The 16940-nt window shown below is 38.0% G+C and overlaps 1 protein-coding gene and 1 long non-coding RNA gene across 3 annotated transcripts in view; one reads left to right on the top strand and one right to left on the bottom strand.

Annotated features, from left to right (window-relative positions):
* Positions 1–13490, bottom strand: part of DSG3 (desmoglein 3) — a gene marked incomplete at both ends in the record, with an annotated part of 28861 nt that extends 15371 nt beyond the window's left edge. Inside the window, 6 exons of the mRNA XM_082668480.1 lie at positions 700–866; positions 2148–2292; positions 2881–3036; positions 4693–4821; positions 5344–5379; positions 13443–13490. Of these exons, the coding sequence (XP_082524606.1) occupies positions 700–866; positions 2148–2292; positions 2881–3036; positions 4693–4821; positions 5344–5379; positions 13443–13490 (681 nt within the window). The remainder of the gene's footprint in view (positions 1–699; positions 867–2147; positions 2293–2880; positions 3037–4692; positions 4822–5343; positions 5380–13442) is intronic.
* The window catches only part of LOC309830764, a 234804-nt gene that overhangs the window by 33562 nt on the left and 184302 nt on the right, over positions 1–16940 (top strand). The gene's annotated exons all lie outside the window — the stretch shown is intronic.

Genomic DNA, 16940 nt, shown 5'->3' with positions numbered 1-16940 from the left:
GTGGGGCTCTGGGTGGTTAGGTGGAAGTCTTTATGAGGCTAGTACAGGTTTTCTCTGAGCTTCTTAGGGCAGGATAGTACACTTAGCGCAAAAAGGGATAATGAGGATGGTGGGATGTTTATCGGAGGGAAACTCACTTACAGAGCTTCCCTGCTGGTCTGTTTGGAAAATCACTTGTATAAAAGTTATACAGAGTCTGATGGGGTAGCGTGCATTGATGGAGATGTGGTGGTAGGACAATGGAGCAGAGAGAGGAACGGGATTCTTTAGTATTCCGGAAGTAGGAGTAAATTTGAAAGAAGTCAGGAGAAAAAGCATGACACCAGAGAAGGCTTTACTCCAGATAGAAATTTCTCCCTCCATCTAAGAAATTTCCTTCTCCTCCATCATATGAGGGATTAACCCCGGTTCAGTCTCTGTTGTACATGCAATACCTTCCCTTAACTCCCCCGCTTTAACTCCCACAGGTATGCTGATACTTGTTTCCTTAGGTACAGTTGATTGCGCAGGTCTCAAGTACACATCCCACCCCAGCAGAATCACACTAGGATGCAAGGAGTTTCCCTAGATTGGGCCACGTGAGTCCTGGGAACCTCTATTCCTTCCTCCTTTCATTCTCAGGTAGAAAGGAGTCACCTCTCTTAGCATTCTTACAACAGAATCCTGAGTTATTGAACGCTCCCCAGTGCCTTGCTTTACCTCTCGATCAAGTGAACTGGTCAAAGTGTGGACTTCTCCGGTGTGTCTGCTTATGAGGAACATGGGTGTGCCTGCAGGTTCCTGAGAGATAATTTTGAAGGCAATTATAGAGTTCAAGTGGTTTGGCTCATCTGCATCTGTGGCATTTAGGATCATCACCAGTGAGTCTAGGAATACAGAAGAAGTTTATTAAAGAATATGTAAAGATTGACATTATGTTCACATGAAATGTTCGGCACAATTTCAAACTGATCTTTGTCATTTAAGATCTTAAAACTAGAGGGCTTCGCTGGTGGCACAGTGGTTGGGAATATGCCTGCCAATGAAGGGGACATGGGTTCGAGCCCTGGTCTGGGAAGATCCCACCTGCTGCGGTGCAACGAAGTCCGTGCGCCACAACTACTGAGCCTGCCCCTTAGAGCCCACAAGCCACAACTACTGAAGCCCGCACGCCTAGAACCCGTGCTCCGCAAGAGAGAAAGCACCGCAAGGAGAAGCCCACGCACCGCAAGCTGCTCTCCGCAACTAGAGAAAGCCCGTGTGCAGAAACAAAGACCCAGCACAGCCAAAATTAAATAAATAAATAAATAAAATAAATCTATTTAAAAAATTAAAAAAAAAATCTTAAAACTATCTGTGTGGGGCTTCCCTGGTGGCGCAGTGGTTGAGAATCTGCCTGCCAATGCAGGGGACACGGGTTCGACCCCTGGTCCAGGAAGATCCCACATGCTGCGGAGCAATTAGGCCCGTGAGCCACAACTACTGAGCCTGCGCGTCTGGAGCCTGTGCTCCGCAACTAGAGAGGCTGCGATAGTGAGAGGCCCGCGCACCACGATGAAGAGTGGCCCCCGCTTGCTGCAACTAGAGAAAACCCTCGCACAGAAACGAAGACCCAACACAGCCAAAAATAAATTAATTAAACAAAAAACTATCTGTGTGCTAAAAAAATATTACATGTCACTTGCAATATCTCTTACTGTCTCTGTCAATCAGGTGAGCTGCGCTGCCTTCCGTAAAAATCCTCCACTTCTCACTAAGCCTTGGTTGGTTGTGTTGAGGTTGGGACTATTTTCTCTTTATTTTTTCCCTTGCTGGTTGGACTTATAATTCTCCCTTCCCCCCCATTATCCAAGTAATGAGTGTATCTCTGTCCCTTATAATCTAAAAAAGCCCAACTGATGCATCCAGGTTGCCTAAAGCCACCTCCTTAGCTTTGTGACTAGGATAAGCTTTGACTTGATAACAATCACAACTTGGAAATATAGTACACTGGCAGTGGACAAGTAGCTCAACCACAAATATTAGAAAGGAAGACTCAGGTTATCTCGACGAATTTTTCTTCAAAACTACTGATGAAACTAAGAGGATAAATTAGCTTGTAAAAATGATGTACTATAGTGATACTTGTATCTGAAAAAAAAAAATTAAAAATGGTAGTTAAGACTTACTCGAAGCACTATTTTCTTCAATTTCACCCGTGAGCACACTTTGTGAGAACACTGGAGCATTGTCATTTATATCTAAAATTTTGACTGTTAGTATAAATGGTTTCTCTACATCTTGTCCCAGGACACTGAGAGCACGACAGGTAATCTAGAAAAGGAGGGGAAATGTTAATTAACATTCTACAAACTTTAGTTTGCCTATTATTAAAACTTGTAGAGACAAGGCCTCTCCTGGCATGTACAGTGCTTTTGTGCAAAGAGGAAAAGTATTTCCCCAGAGAGGAGACAAAGCAGGAAAAAGTGCCGACTCTGGGCGTACCAGTTGGGCAAATTGCCCCTTCCTGCAGGCTGGTACGTGTCTCCTGGCAGCATGAAGCTCTTGGCAAACAGCGTGCTGGAGTTGAGCGCTCATGCACCCTCCTGGGGTATTCCTTCAGGGGCACAACCATAAGGGGAGGCTCTTTGTTTTATTTTATTTTTTAATTTTTTGGCCATGCTGCGAGGCATGCAAGATCTTAGTTCCCCAACCAGGGATCGAACCTGCGCCCCCTGCAGAGGAAGTGCAGAGTCTTAACCGCTGGACTGCCAGGGAAGTCCAGGGGAGGCTCTTTGTAGAGGGACTAATATTGTTATTTGTCGATGGATGGATTCATGCACTGATCTCTCTTCTAAATTAACCTCCTAAAGCCACTGTGCACCAGGGGAAGGGTGGCCGATATCGAAGACACAAACTTACTTGGAAGCTTGGGGTTACCTCACGATCAACTATGGCTGTTATGTTAATTTCTCCAGTGTATTTGTCAACAATGAAGATTCCCAAAGGGGGCTGATCCACTCCTATTCCAGAAATGTGGTAGGTAATATTCTGGGTTGCTTTGAAGTCTGAAGTAATCTGTAGCCCAAAATACCGAAAATGTTAAGGTGATCATCACTCAGGCCTATTCCTTCCCCTCCTCTCCTCCATACTCTCAAGTCAGCTATTCATTTTATTCACACTTTCTTGACACTGTGCTGTTTCCTTTTTTGCCTTGATAGATAGTAGGAGTGTGAAATAAACTCAAATTTTTGCTTCTGTTGACCACTATGGACCAATGTGTCGTTAATCATTCTGGCTTTAGAATATTTGCCCAGATTGTGGTCACCATGGTGATGTTAAAAGGTTGAGAGAAAGTCAAGGACACTTAATATTGACAAGGCTACTTCTGGATGCTCCCTTCCTTCGCAGGTAACATTAAAAAAACAAAAAAGACATTTATTTTAGTTTAAAAAGGAGGAGCTGGAGAAAAAAAGGGAAAGGGATTATATAGTAAGTGTTAATATTAGAATGCATTGCTTTTGTTATTATTTTTTAAACTTTTTAATAGGGAAAACTTCAAATATATTATAAAGTTAGAAGAATATAATGAGCCTGATATATCTCATCACCCAGCTTCAACAATTCTGAATACATGGCCAATCCAATATTGACTGTCAACCATCTTTAATTATCTTATTGCTGTGTATTGGTATGGTATGATTTCAAATCCACTTAAAAATAAAAATCTAAGAATACAGTTGTTTTGTTCTAAGAGTGAAGTTGCTTATGTTGAGAAAGCTGTGTCAGGATGTTGTCATGGACATCCGTGGCTGTCAATAAACACTCAGTAGCTCAGCTGTTGGAGAGCAATGTTGGGGGCTTATTGATACGAACATGTGGAGCAGCCATAATGGCTGGGGGACATTTAAGCTTTAAATATCAAGAGATTATGAGGACCTCTTGAGAGTGTTCAGTCTGGGCAAGGCAACTCTTTGCTGACCTAAATAGCTCTCTTGAAGACCTTGGGGCATTATTAGCTCCTGCCTGGGCAAGGCAGCTCTTTGCCTGGCAGTGGTGAAAACCACGATCTTGCTTGCCAGTACCACCGCCTCTGTTCCCTAGTAACGTGCTCTAGTGATAAGGGACTTGTGTTTTTGCACTGGACATCAGCTTGTGGTTGACTAAACTGGCTCTCCCAAGAACCAACTTGTAGAAAAGTACAGCTCAACTACATTTGTACTCTATTCCTTTAACCTCTCCCTTGCCTGGAACAATAGTGTGATTAATCTACTTGTGGTTAGGAGTACGGTATTTATTGGTTTATTGAGAGACATTATCTTATATGTTATTGGCTTGTGAAATTATTATAACTCCTGCAGTGAACCCGTGTTAAATAAATTACTGATAAAAATCTTATTCTCTGAGCATAATTTGCTGCCCCAAACAAAGCACTTTCTATATAATTTTTCTATTTGTTTGCTAGAATCTGAATCCAAAAAGGTGTATCCATTGAAATTGATTGAAATGTCTCTTAATTATGTTTTATTACTCTAGAAGCTATAGCTCCTTCATCTTTCTCTCTTTTAAATTGTTATTACTATTATTACTGTGTTTTTTGTTTTGTTGAAGATACCAGGTTATTTGTTCTGTGGGCTCTTCAGTCTGCATTTTGCTAATTGGAATTGCCATATTATTTTAATTTACATCTAGTACATTTATTCTCAAAACGTTACTTCTGCTCATAAGACTTACTGTGGCAATTGGATTTCTTTTTGAGTTGTCTTCTTCTTCTCTGCAAGGTCTTGCAAATTTCACCCATTCACGTTTGTATCTCCTTTTGCCTTGTACCGCTGTCTCATATTCTCCATGTTGTCCTTTTGTCTTATGTAAAAAGGGATTCCATTTTATTATGCACATTGTTGGAAATTTTTGCTTTGAGTATTAATTATAGACACCTAGGTTGAGGAGCCTCCTATGTTTCAAGATCTCTCAGACTGTTAAATATCTAATTTTCTCTCCCTCACACTGTCAAGCAAAGAAGAAACATTAAATAACTAGAATAGCTACAGAGCTGTATGATTTTTAATATTAGCATTTAATTATATTTTATATTTTCTATATATATTCCACAACGTCTAACTATTCTGTGCATAAAAGACAGGTTTAATGAAAACCTGTTAATTTATTTAAGATAAGAAGAATGCATGAGATAAGTTACAATAATGACACGTATTCTTGCTAGTATTTAAATATTATTAGGTTAGCAATTAGAATTTTAATTATAATTTTCACAATTAAATTATTAAATAATTTAAAACATTAAATATTTATTTTTCCTGAGTACAATTTTAATTTTTTAACCTAACTGTTACTTTAATTACAAAAAACTTTTTCATACTTTACCTCTATTCTCAATTCTCCATGAACCAAAAGGACCACCTGTAGACATTTAAATAAAGTCAAATTAAATGTGAATTCTTCAAATAAGTAATTATATAAGATAATAATCCTGGTTTTTACATTCTGCTGTTCATATTGTAGTTTGTTTCTATTTCAAAAGAAGTAGATTTGGAGATGCAGTATTCAAAGGGCAAAATCCTTCCAAAAAAAAGAAAATACTCTTCGTATAAACAAGTTCTTTCAGTTCTTTAATCTGACTACAGCATTTCAATGATACACAGGAGAATCTATTGGACTTTTCAAAATTCTAACAGTTGTTGCAGCAACCCGACATTTCTTACCTGGTTGCTCTATAAACACTTCCCGGGAGCTATGGAAGCTATTGCTTTGGGAAACAATGATGAGCATCATTGTGATAAGCTTCAGAAAGTGCCATAGGAGATTATTAAAAGCCATGACCTACGCTACTGACTTGTACAAAGGCAGTGCTGTATTAGTTAGTTGCAATTGCAAGGTAAGGCATATAGTCATATAAGAGTGGAGAGAGTGGAAAGGAACTAGTCTAATTTAGAGAATGAAACGTAAAAGATCGGGATATGCTATTCCAACCACTAGTGTTGTTTTCTGTGGGACATGGATCTGCGCATCTCTGCCTTACTAGTTCAATTTAAATTTGAGCTTAATATTCATACTGATCTGAAAAAAACTAAAAATAAAGGTAAAATGAAGCCAGGTGGGCCAGGGTCTTCACTTTCTCAAGGGCGTACAGGACCTTCATCTGTGTCATTTTCCCCCTGGAATGCATTCTTCTTTCCCTTCACACACTTAAATATTACTCATCCTTTAAGATGATTTCAAGTTCCAACAGTCTCCATGAAACTGTCCTTACTGATGTCTCCTTTTCTCAGTTTGTACAACACATATTCTATAACATGCAGTTTCGCTCGTAATGGTTTACCATGATTTATTATTTCTTATGGCTTTATGTGCATTGTGATATCAAGCCAAGAGAATTGCAAACTTCCCAAATCATTGCTTCTGTATTATTTTTCTTCTTGCAATTCGTACAATACCTGTCCCTCAGCAGATGTTTTGTGACTCACGGATTACCTAATCTGAAGAGAATCTGTTAGGGAAAAGATTGTGAAAAATAAATCAGAAGAAAAAAATGACTATTTTTTTGTGCCAGTTGCTATTCATAGAGCTTTATGTTTACTCTCTCACTTAGTATGGCAGTCGTCTGAAGGAGATTCTATTATTGTAATCCTTATTTCATGGATGAAGAAATGGAGACATGAGAGAATGAGTACTTTGCCCCAACTAACAGCCCCAGGAGAGCCAGGATTTGAACCCCTGCAACCTGACTCTAAAGCGTGCACATCACCACTACACTAGATTCTAACCAAAGTCAATGTAAATAAATAGAAAAAAAACTAGTCATAGAAAGAAAGTTATATGATAGTCAGTTTAGATTTCTTCCTGGCAAAGGCTGCAGTTATTCCTGAAACAATGTAGATTTATTACATTGTTTATTTTGGAAGGTTATAATAAAGAGGCAGGTCCCAGTCTGAACCAAAGGAATAATCATACCAGACATAGAATGCCAGGACCCTTCCATTCTAAAAATTTCAGTAAAATCTTTATTTCAAAGGGTGTTTTTTAAAATTGTCATGAAAAAGAACCATTACTTGTGGTTCTAACAGGTCTCAAAATGATTTTACAGCTTTGCTGCTCTTTATTAAACAATATCATGAGTTACTTGGGAGAAAAGACCAGAGCAATGTAGTCATTGTACTACTTTCTCAGTTCATAAGAACAACTCAGCCACACGTGAGAGGAGGGATGGACCAGGCACAATCTCTTTTACAGGAAAACCAGAAAGAGTCATCCAGAAAATATGAATCATGTTTGTACTAGCCCCACGGAGAATGATTCTTCTAGTAGACATTAAGACATGATTTCTGTTTTCCTGGGAAGCAAAGGAAGGACAAACCCTGAACTATGGAAAATGAGCATTGCAGACAGGTGTTTCTTACTTGTTCAATCATTTCAATGAATCAGAGCCCTTAGAGAAGTCACTCAGCCAGACCTTTACTGTTTCCCATCCTCTCTTTTAAAGTCAGGCCAACAAGAATGTTCTCCAATTTTAGGGAATATAGTGAAAATGGGATTATTTTTGTATTTCTAGGAATATGGGGCACTTCTGAATAATGCAGTGTTCTTTATATGTGTATTGAGACATATAATCATAGGCTTACATTATTTCAAATAGTGTTTTAAAGAATCTTTCCTGGGCTTCCCTGGTGGCGCAGTGGTTGAGAGTCCGCCTGCCGATGCAGAATACACGAGTTCGTACCCCGGTCTGGGAAGATCCCACATGCCGCGGAGCGGCTAGGCCCGTGAGCCATGGCTGCAGAGCCTGCGCGTCCGGAGCCTGTGCTCCAACGGGAGAGGCCACAACAGTAGGAGGCCCGCGTACCACAAAAAAAACACACACAAGAATCTTTCCTATTTTAGTTAATTAATACTTATATGTGGCTACTTAGATGTTTTAGTTACTTTGTTCATATAAGTATTTTGAATATGTAATAAATATTTCAATAGCTTCTTGACAGTGTAAATCAACTGAGTTTTCTTTTTTTGTGGCCTAGAGTCTAGGAAATACCAATGTGGAGAAAACACTCCATATCTTGAGAATTTCTTTACTTTTCTTTCTTCCCTTTGTTTCCTGGTTATTTTTATAATTTTTTTTTGTTGTTGTTTGTTTTGTTTTGTTTTGTTTTTGCGGTACGTGGGCCTCTCACTGTTGTGGCCTCTCCCGTTGCGGAGCACATGCTCCGGACGCGCAGGCTCAGTGTCCATGGCTCATGGGCCCAGCCGCTCCGCGGCATGTGGGATCTTCCCGGACCGGGGCACGAACCCGTGTCCCCTGCATCGGCAGGCAGACTCTCAACCACTGCACCACCAGGGAAGCCCTATTTTTATAATTTTGACTACATGGTTTTTAAAGCATTGATATGGTCTAAATACCTTGGCATACGTAAGAATTAGAAATATTTTATTAAAAGCAAATGAGATTATTAGGTTAAAAAGCATATGACATAAAGTGATTTGATATTCACATGCCCTATTTGCTAATTAAAATGTATGTAGTTATATCATTAAGATTCCTATTGAGTATGGTAGGTCCACAATAAATATATTTTGAGGATATGGGTGACTGGATTTTTAAATATCATATATAATAACAATTGCTTTTTACTGAGTTGGCCAAGGTTTTGTTTAGAGTAATCTGATACTTTAGTGTGGGGAAGGACAGACTATTAGACTGTGCATTGGATCCACGGAGCTAGTCCTAGCCAGGCTAGGGCATGGCCACTCTTCTCAGAATGGGATAAGAGTGGATCACACCCACTCCCCTCTGGGAAATTTATAGAATGAATTGGGTAATTCAAAGAAATCATTACAAATTTTAAACTTGATTTTTTAAAATTATTAATTATTTTTGGAAAAATTCATGAAATATATATACATAGGTTGGTGATATTATTTTTATAATTGGTTAAGTACAAAGATTATTTATGTGTCAGATCATAGAGGTCATTCAATACATGTTGGAATAAATTTCATATGTACAATTCAGAAGAAATGAGTGATTTATATTTTATGATACCTCATAGCTTTATATATAGAGAGACTTTTTAAAATAAAAATTTAAAAACCTGGAAGTATTTTAATAAGCTTTGTATTAATCAAGGCAAATTCTTTAATTGAAAAAAATGATACATGTTTAATTACTTAAAAATTAATTTAGGACAGTTCAATTTTTAATAACTGATGTTTAGAGTAAGCTCAATTTAGAAAGTTAAGCCTTGTGTCATGATAGAGGTGAAAACAAATACCCATGGCTGTTTTCAAGAGCTCATTTTAAATACTGTGTAGGATGCAGTCAAATGTAGCAATAGAAAATTGGACACTGGATCCTGAATCCCTGAATTAAAATCCCAGTCTCACCAGGTACCAGCTGAATAACTTGGGAACATTACTTAATTTTTCAGTTTCCTCATCTGTAAAATAGAAATAATAATTCTACTTTATAGGTTTGTTGTGAGGATTAAATGAATTAACACGTCTAAAGCGTATAGATGATCCCTAGCCTACAGTAACTGCTTAATAAGTGTTAATTACTTTTGTCCAGACTTTTAAAAAAAGGTGTAAAAGAGCCACTGTGATATTAAGTGACCTTTTATTATTATTATTCATGTCAAGGCACGTAAGGACTTTCTCTTTCTTGAGCATCAGAAAAAGATAAGAGGGCTTCCCTGGTGGCGCAGTGGTTGAGAGTCGGCCTGCCGATGCAGGGGACACGGGTTCGTGCCCTGGTGCGGGAAGATCCCACATGCCGCGGAGCGGCTGGGCCCGTGAGCCATGGCCGCTGAGCCTGCGCGTCCGGAGCCTGTGCTCCACAAATGGGAGAGGCCACAATAGTGAGAGGCCCGCGTACCGCAAAAAAAAAAAAAAGAAAAGAAAAAGAAAAAGATAAGAACCAGAGCTCCACCATACAATTGAGTAGGTTGCTCCTTGCACAGCCCCAGGGGGCACTGTTCACATTGTAGTTTATGTGAATGCACTTCTTGGCATTGTGCAGTGTAGAGCCTGGCCAACTGTGCAGTGGCCATGCAAGAAAAATGTGCATGTTATACAAATTCAATTATTCATAGTATAATTAGGGATAGTAGCCAATTGCCTATGTAATTCTTGTGGTGAACTTTCCAAAGCAAGCCCTCACCTTAGGCTATCAGAATGACTCTTTTTTTTTTTTTTTTTTTTGCGGTACGCGGGCCTCTCACTGCTGTGGCCTCTCCCGCTGCGGAGCACAGGCTCCAGACGCGCAGGCCCAGAGGCCATGGCTCACGGGCCTAGCCGCTCCGCGGCATGTGGGATCTTCCCGGACCGGGGCATGAACCCGTGTCCCCCGCATCGGCAGACGGACTCTCAACCACTGCGCCACCAGGGAAGCTCCAGAATGACTCTTAACAGGAAAGGAAGAGACAAAGGCTAAGAAGTTTATGAGAAACGTCATGGACATTGAGTGTTCTAAGTGAAAACCGGTTTCGGGTATTAAGCAAGTGGGAGCGGTAATAGGTGGAAGTAATGACATCTTTCCTAAGTTTTGCTCAAGTCAGGCAGAGCTGGCTGGAATTTCTTGGCAAGGTTATTCTGATTTTAGAATCTTAACTTTCGGAAGGGCTCAGGAGGAAATTAATTTTCATATATTTATTAGTACTGGAAATTGGATTGCTTCATCAATCAAGATTCATCTTTATTACTAAAATATTACAAATAATAGGAATTAGAGTCTTACAAAGCACTTTATGTTTTCCAGAGCACTTTCCTGTGCACATTGCTCCTTTATTCTTACTGTGGTCATTCTCATTAGTCAGGGGGATATGATTATTCTTATTTGACAGCTAAGGAAGCAAGGCCTGGAATGAGTCAGTGGTACAGGCATAGAATGGAGTCTGTGACTTAGCTTTCATATATTACCTCTCTAGGCAACACTTGTATGGTCATAGGTTGGTGTCATTAACTCAAAACCTCCAAACAGGTCTTCCAACTTTCAGACCCCACCCTTTAATAACAAAAGATTTGCTTTCCCACTCCACAGTGCTTTTAAAAACATTGTTTTTTCCCATCACCAAGCTATTTCGAAACTCTGGGTGGCTCCCCACTTCTAAAAGGGTTTCATTACCCTTCACAGAATGCACTTTTCAGTCTGACCCTCATCTGCCTTTTTAACTTCATGTCCAGATTCTCCAATGCAGACTATCATTCCAGCCAAATCAGTGTGTCCATTTCCTCTAGGCAAGTGCCGTAATTGCGCCTGCCTTTGCATGTGCTGGGCTGACAACCGAAGATATCTCCCTGTGGCCCATCTATACTTATCAAAAAGCAGCTCAAATCTCACCTGGTCCATGGAGCCTGGTTTGCCTACCTCACCTCTGACTGACACTGCCTTCCACTAATAGCATTAAGAGTAGACCAGCACCATCCAGTTGAAATATAATAACCACAAATGTGAGCTGCATATATAATTTTAAATTTTCTATTATTCATATTAAAAAGGTTAAAAAGGTGAAATTAATTTTATTAATATATTTTAAACTAATATGTCCAAAATATTGCCATTTCAATATGTAATCAACATAAAAATTATTAATGATAAATTTTACATTTTTTTTTCATACTGAATCTTCAAAACATGGTGTATGCTTTATACTTAACAGCACATTTCAATACAGATCAACCACATTTCAAGTGGTTGATAGCCACATGTGGCTACTGGTTACCATATTGGAAAGAGCAGGTCCAGACCTCTCAGTTTAACAATTATGTATGAAGTTATATTGTTGTTTAAATAGCTTGTGTGTTTGTGTATGTGTGCCTGTAAAATTTTCCTGAGGAGAGCAAAATGTTCTAACCCCTCATAGCTTCTTCCATGACTAGCATTATAGAGGCACCGTGAGGGGAAGTTATAGTTGAGAGAGACCTCATTCAATCATTCATTTATCCATTCTTCAGACAATTGTGCATCCACTGTAAGACAGATATTATGGTGGGCATTGGGGATAAAAAGAAGAATAAAACAGCCCTCAGTATAAGGATCTTACAGTCACTCCAGAACCAGAATGGTAACTGAGAGTGGTACATGTCAAAGCAGGGAAAGAAGCTCCTCTAAGCATGTGGCCGTCACACTCTGTGACAACACTATTCTGACATTCCCTTCCACATATCCCCTAGCTTCCCAGGTTGGTCATTGGCTTGGACAGATGGGTTATGAGGCTACCTGCAGTTCATTTAGTTCAGAAAGGACCATCTGGAAAAGTGGGGAAGTCATTACAATTGTCACATTTCTTTTTACAATGTTCCTGGGTCAATTAAATTCATTAGATTGCCAAAACAATTAGTTATCCTGTCATAATAGAAACAGACTCAAACAGAAGGGTGTGATACCAATTTTTCTGCTTGACCATTGCCATGAGAAGGAAGGCTGGGAAACTGGCTCACAGGCAGTCTATTCTAATTTTAAACATATTTAATTTTTAGAATGTTCTTACTTGAGAACTATCTCCCTATAACTTCTTGAAGTTCAATTATCTCAATTTTTTTAGATGAGGAAATGAGGGAAACTGATGTGTAGGCCAACCCAATTTATTATTGATAAAACGAGGAATCAGTATTAGGAATTTAAAAAATATTCATTAGGGTATATTTCACTATTTTGATATCTTTGTGTAACTGATAATATTGTGACAAGTTTTCTTCTTTACTAAAACAACACATTTAAGGAAAAAATTAGTCTGTAACATCCAGGCTAGTGCTTTGCTCTCCAGATTCCACTTCTCTTTTATGTAATATTATATAAAACTTTCCCAATCCACAAAAGTATTACTCTTCTGAAGAACTGGCTTATAAGATATTCTGTCTTCTTTTGTACCCAAAGGTTGGATGTCTTTTGCACATAAAGGCTAAACATAAAACGCTGTTTTCTTAATAACCCTCCCAACTTCTCTAGAGTCAAACATTGCTTTGATTCTAATTCCATGGTCTTTGACTACTTAAAAACATGTCAGGTATCAAGACCAGGCATGTACAATTCTTAGCCATATTCTTAAGAGATATAAAACCTTGGAAAATAGAGCTCGTTCTCTTTTATGTGTTTTAGTTTGTGTATTAGAATAAAAGCATGAATAAAAAGACGAATAAAAGCATTACTTTGAAGAAGGTGAAGGTGTTGTGGAAAATAGACTTGAGACCAGGATTATTTAATTCTTTAGTTAATTATTTACCTAAAGAAATGCTAAATGGCAACTTTCAAATTCATTTCTATCATCTGCCTTATTTTCTTATGTGAAAATACAACATTAAAAAAAGCAACAAAAGGGGGAAATTGGTAATCTTTACAGTTTCATTTTAAAATGTTTATTTCCACTGAACTCTTTTTAGAATTTATAATAGGGATTCAGCAGTCAAATATAGCATTCTCTAACAAGGAAGGAAACAGGGAAAGTTTGCAATTATTAGAAAAAAATAGGACTTACCATTAAAATGGCCAGAGCCCCTGTGGTTCTGAAAAGGAGCCAAGCCATTGTCTCTGATTTCCTTGGTGAACAAATCCAAGGGAGCTGCTGCTTTAGTCCTTCCAACCGCCTGCATGCGATGTCTAAGGGAAGCCCTCTCAGCGTCTCTGCTGTCTTCAGGACAGCAAGAGTCTTCAGGAGTCTGCAGATAGCCTGTTATGCAGGTCCTCCCCACCCTAAACCAGAAACGCTTGCATCACTCTTGCTCCCAGGTAAAAACTTAGACACACCTCAATTCCTGAAGCAATGAAATCCTCTGTTGGAAGCTGAAAGAAAAGTTCACAGGCTTCACAGGCTGGTTTTTACAGTTTTAATAGGAAGGTACCAGATGATAAACTAATCATGGTGTGGAAGTGAAAAAGTTAACCTTGACTACACTGAAAAAGGATCTAGTTGGCTGCTTCTCATGGTGCCAATTAAAACCGAAAAATAAAACAAAGCCTACAAAATTCCCCCAAATCTAACTTGTGGAAGAGCATTTATTTTTAGCCTGAGTGTATGTGAGTAGATTTAAAGTTAAGCAAAATATATTTTAGGTGTTAAGCAATAATATGGCTTTCAATTTTATTGAAAGAAACTACAAATCTGAAGAAGAAAACCATCACATCAAGCAGTTATTAATACAAGTTTTGAATGAAAACAATTGGAAATAAAATTGGACTAAACGCATATGGTGCCTTGGATATTTGAAATATATAAGCTGTGCATTGCAAAATCAGATCCCTGATAATACTCAGATGACATCTTTCTATTGTGTTTCTTTTCATTTATAAGTTTTTAAAAAATTAATTTGCCTAGTGAAGTAGGTCAACTCTGTGCACTTTTAATTACATTTCCTCTAGAGCAGATACCCTGCTCACTGCTGTTTACTTGTGCACTTCTAAACTCCTGGACTCCAACTCAAGTTATGGGATGGGGAAAAGCTACTAAAGCACCTTTTTAGTTTGCTTATAACACTAGAGTTAAGAGCACTCTTAACATTCCAGAATATTTTTTTAAATGTTTGGTAGAAAAACAATGTTATAAGTATCTGTGCATCAGGTTTTGGAAGCTTTTTAGTACCAGGGAAACCATTTAATCAGAATATTTTAGACAGAAAGGATTTTATAGTCTAGGATTTGGAAAAAAACACCTTATAGGTAAAAATCTTGTGGGATTTTTTTTGTCTTTTTAAAAATTGTGGTAAAATATACATAACAAAATTTACTATTTTAACTATTTTTAAGTTTCAGCTGAGTGGCATTAAGTATATTCACTAGTCTGTGACTGGACTAGTTAACAAAAGTAAGGGGATAGAAGCTGAGATGGGCTTTATTGAACTTAGTGATTTGTATAATGCAGAATTCGGCAATTGAAGTGTTGGTTGCTTCTGAATTTAGTATCTGAATTTGTTTAACATTGGTGAGAGTTTTGGGTTTGTATGTATGTATACTGGGGCTTTTTTCTTATAGCATAATGAAAAATACATACATATGGTCAAAGACTAGAATGAACCACCTTAATATACTAGAACTTATTTTTTGAATGAAGTGATTATGGATGTATTTTATTTCTTCATTATGGTTGTATGTATTTTCTTAATTTTGGTAATGAGAATGTATTAGTTTTATAATTTAAAAAGAAACTTCTTTAAAAATAATGTGAGTACAGAAAGCTTTTATGAATAACATTCTAAACTTTGGGGCAGGGAAAAAGAGAAAAACATAATGAACTTTCAATTCCTTCCTTTTTCCATAATTTAATATCTTGCAATTTCTTCAAAGCATTATTGTGCTAAAGACAAAAGAAATTTAAAAAGTGATAGCAGTGAATTATGATATTCCTAGGAATACCCATAAGTTGCATTTTGGACTAAATTCTAGATATGACTCAATTTTTTTTTCTGATTTACCTTTCCTAAAGCTTCAGTTCTTTGGCAATTATATAAATATTTATTTATTTATTTGGATGCACTGGGTCTTAGTTGTGGCACGTGAGATCTTTGTTGCTGCATGCACGCTCTTAGTTGCGGCATGAGGAATCTAGTTCCCTGACCAGGGATCAAACTTGAGCCCCCTGTATTGGGAGCATGGAGTATTAACCACTGGACCACCGGGGAAGTCCCTTCTTTGACAATTTTAATTAATTAGACTTTAAAATGTTGATTATCACTTCACTCTTTCCTCACCTGAACACAGGTTAAGGACTTAACTGGTATTTCATTTTTGTATTTTGAAATACCATCTAAGGATTCTTGGTTAGGTGGTGTAAATAGGGTATGGGCACCCTTAGAGGAGAGTAATGTACCAGACTTGGCCTGATTCAGGCTGGCTCCATTTACTCTTCCCTGTTAAGGAGGGTTTCAGAAAGCAAGGACGGATCCCATTGTGCATTCTGTAGGCAGACAGGACTCCCCTAATCTTCCTTCTATGTGCTCTTGACAGTGTTTTAAGCCAACACTGCTTTTTCTTTGCAGGATTGGGAACCTCAGTAAGGTAATGAAGCATCCTTGTGTTGGGGCCACATTTACATGGTGATAAGAAGGTGGCCTGGAGGTTACTCCTGCTGGGGAGTGCATTGCATTGTGTCTTCTGGACTAAGCAGTGTTCTCACTTGCTATTTTTGTTTATGTTTATGTTTGTGAAAAGGAAAGAAGGGAGGATTTTCCAATAGTTTTTGTTGAGTGGTTATGTTATTACTCTCCAGATAATGGCTTTGGAAACATAAGCCCAACTTGAAACTGGCTTTTACTCAAGAAGCTGAAATAAAAATGAGGATCATAACAATAATAATCATAATCGTTAAAAAGGAGCTTCATTGTATGTGTGTATTGTGCTTCGTTTGATGCATCATATTAAAAATGTAAGAATTGGACAATAGATACAATACATCGTAGGTGTAAGAAGAGACCATTCTTCAATCTGCTGGAAATTGAACCATGGCATAAGAAGTGAAACAATAAAAATGAGTGTTTATTTAAGAGGCAGTGGCTTCAGAGGTTTCCATGATGTTTCTAATGCTCATTATCTACAGCAGTTCTATTATTCACCAAGTAGAGAATGTTAATAAGACTGCTTTCACTGGCAGGCCTTCACTGGTTTTTGTTTGTTTTGACTGGAAACATGTATATACTATATCTTATATGTCAAACATCACTACTTCTTGATATTTAATTGTTCTTGAATGTCCACAACTTCATTAATTAAGGTATGAGTTCCACAAATCATGCATTAACAAAATGATACATACATCCTGAAATGGCCTGCCAATGTAGTGATACATCACTTTTTGTTATTTGAGATAATGGAAATCATACACTTCTTTCATTAGGATCATCACTTGAAGGCATCCAGAAATGTCAGAGAATGCAATAATTGTGCATTTGCAGAGAACAGTCTGCAACTTTAAAAATCAGTGAAAATAGAGCTATTGATCTAATTTTCTATTAGAGAGTATGCAGCATGGTCACCATGGTTCTGT

This window comes from Grampus griseus (assembly GCF_964374135.1).
Source record: "Grampus griseus genome assembly, chromosome: 12".
Classification (NCBI taxonomy): domain Eukaryota; kingdom Metazoa; phylum Chordata; class Mammalia; order Artiodactyla; family Delphinidae; genus Grampus; species Grampus griseus.
Note: the sequence above shows the minus strand (reverse complement) of the source record. Positions and strands in the feature narration are given on the sequence as shown.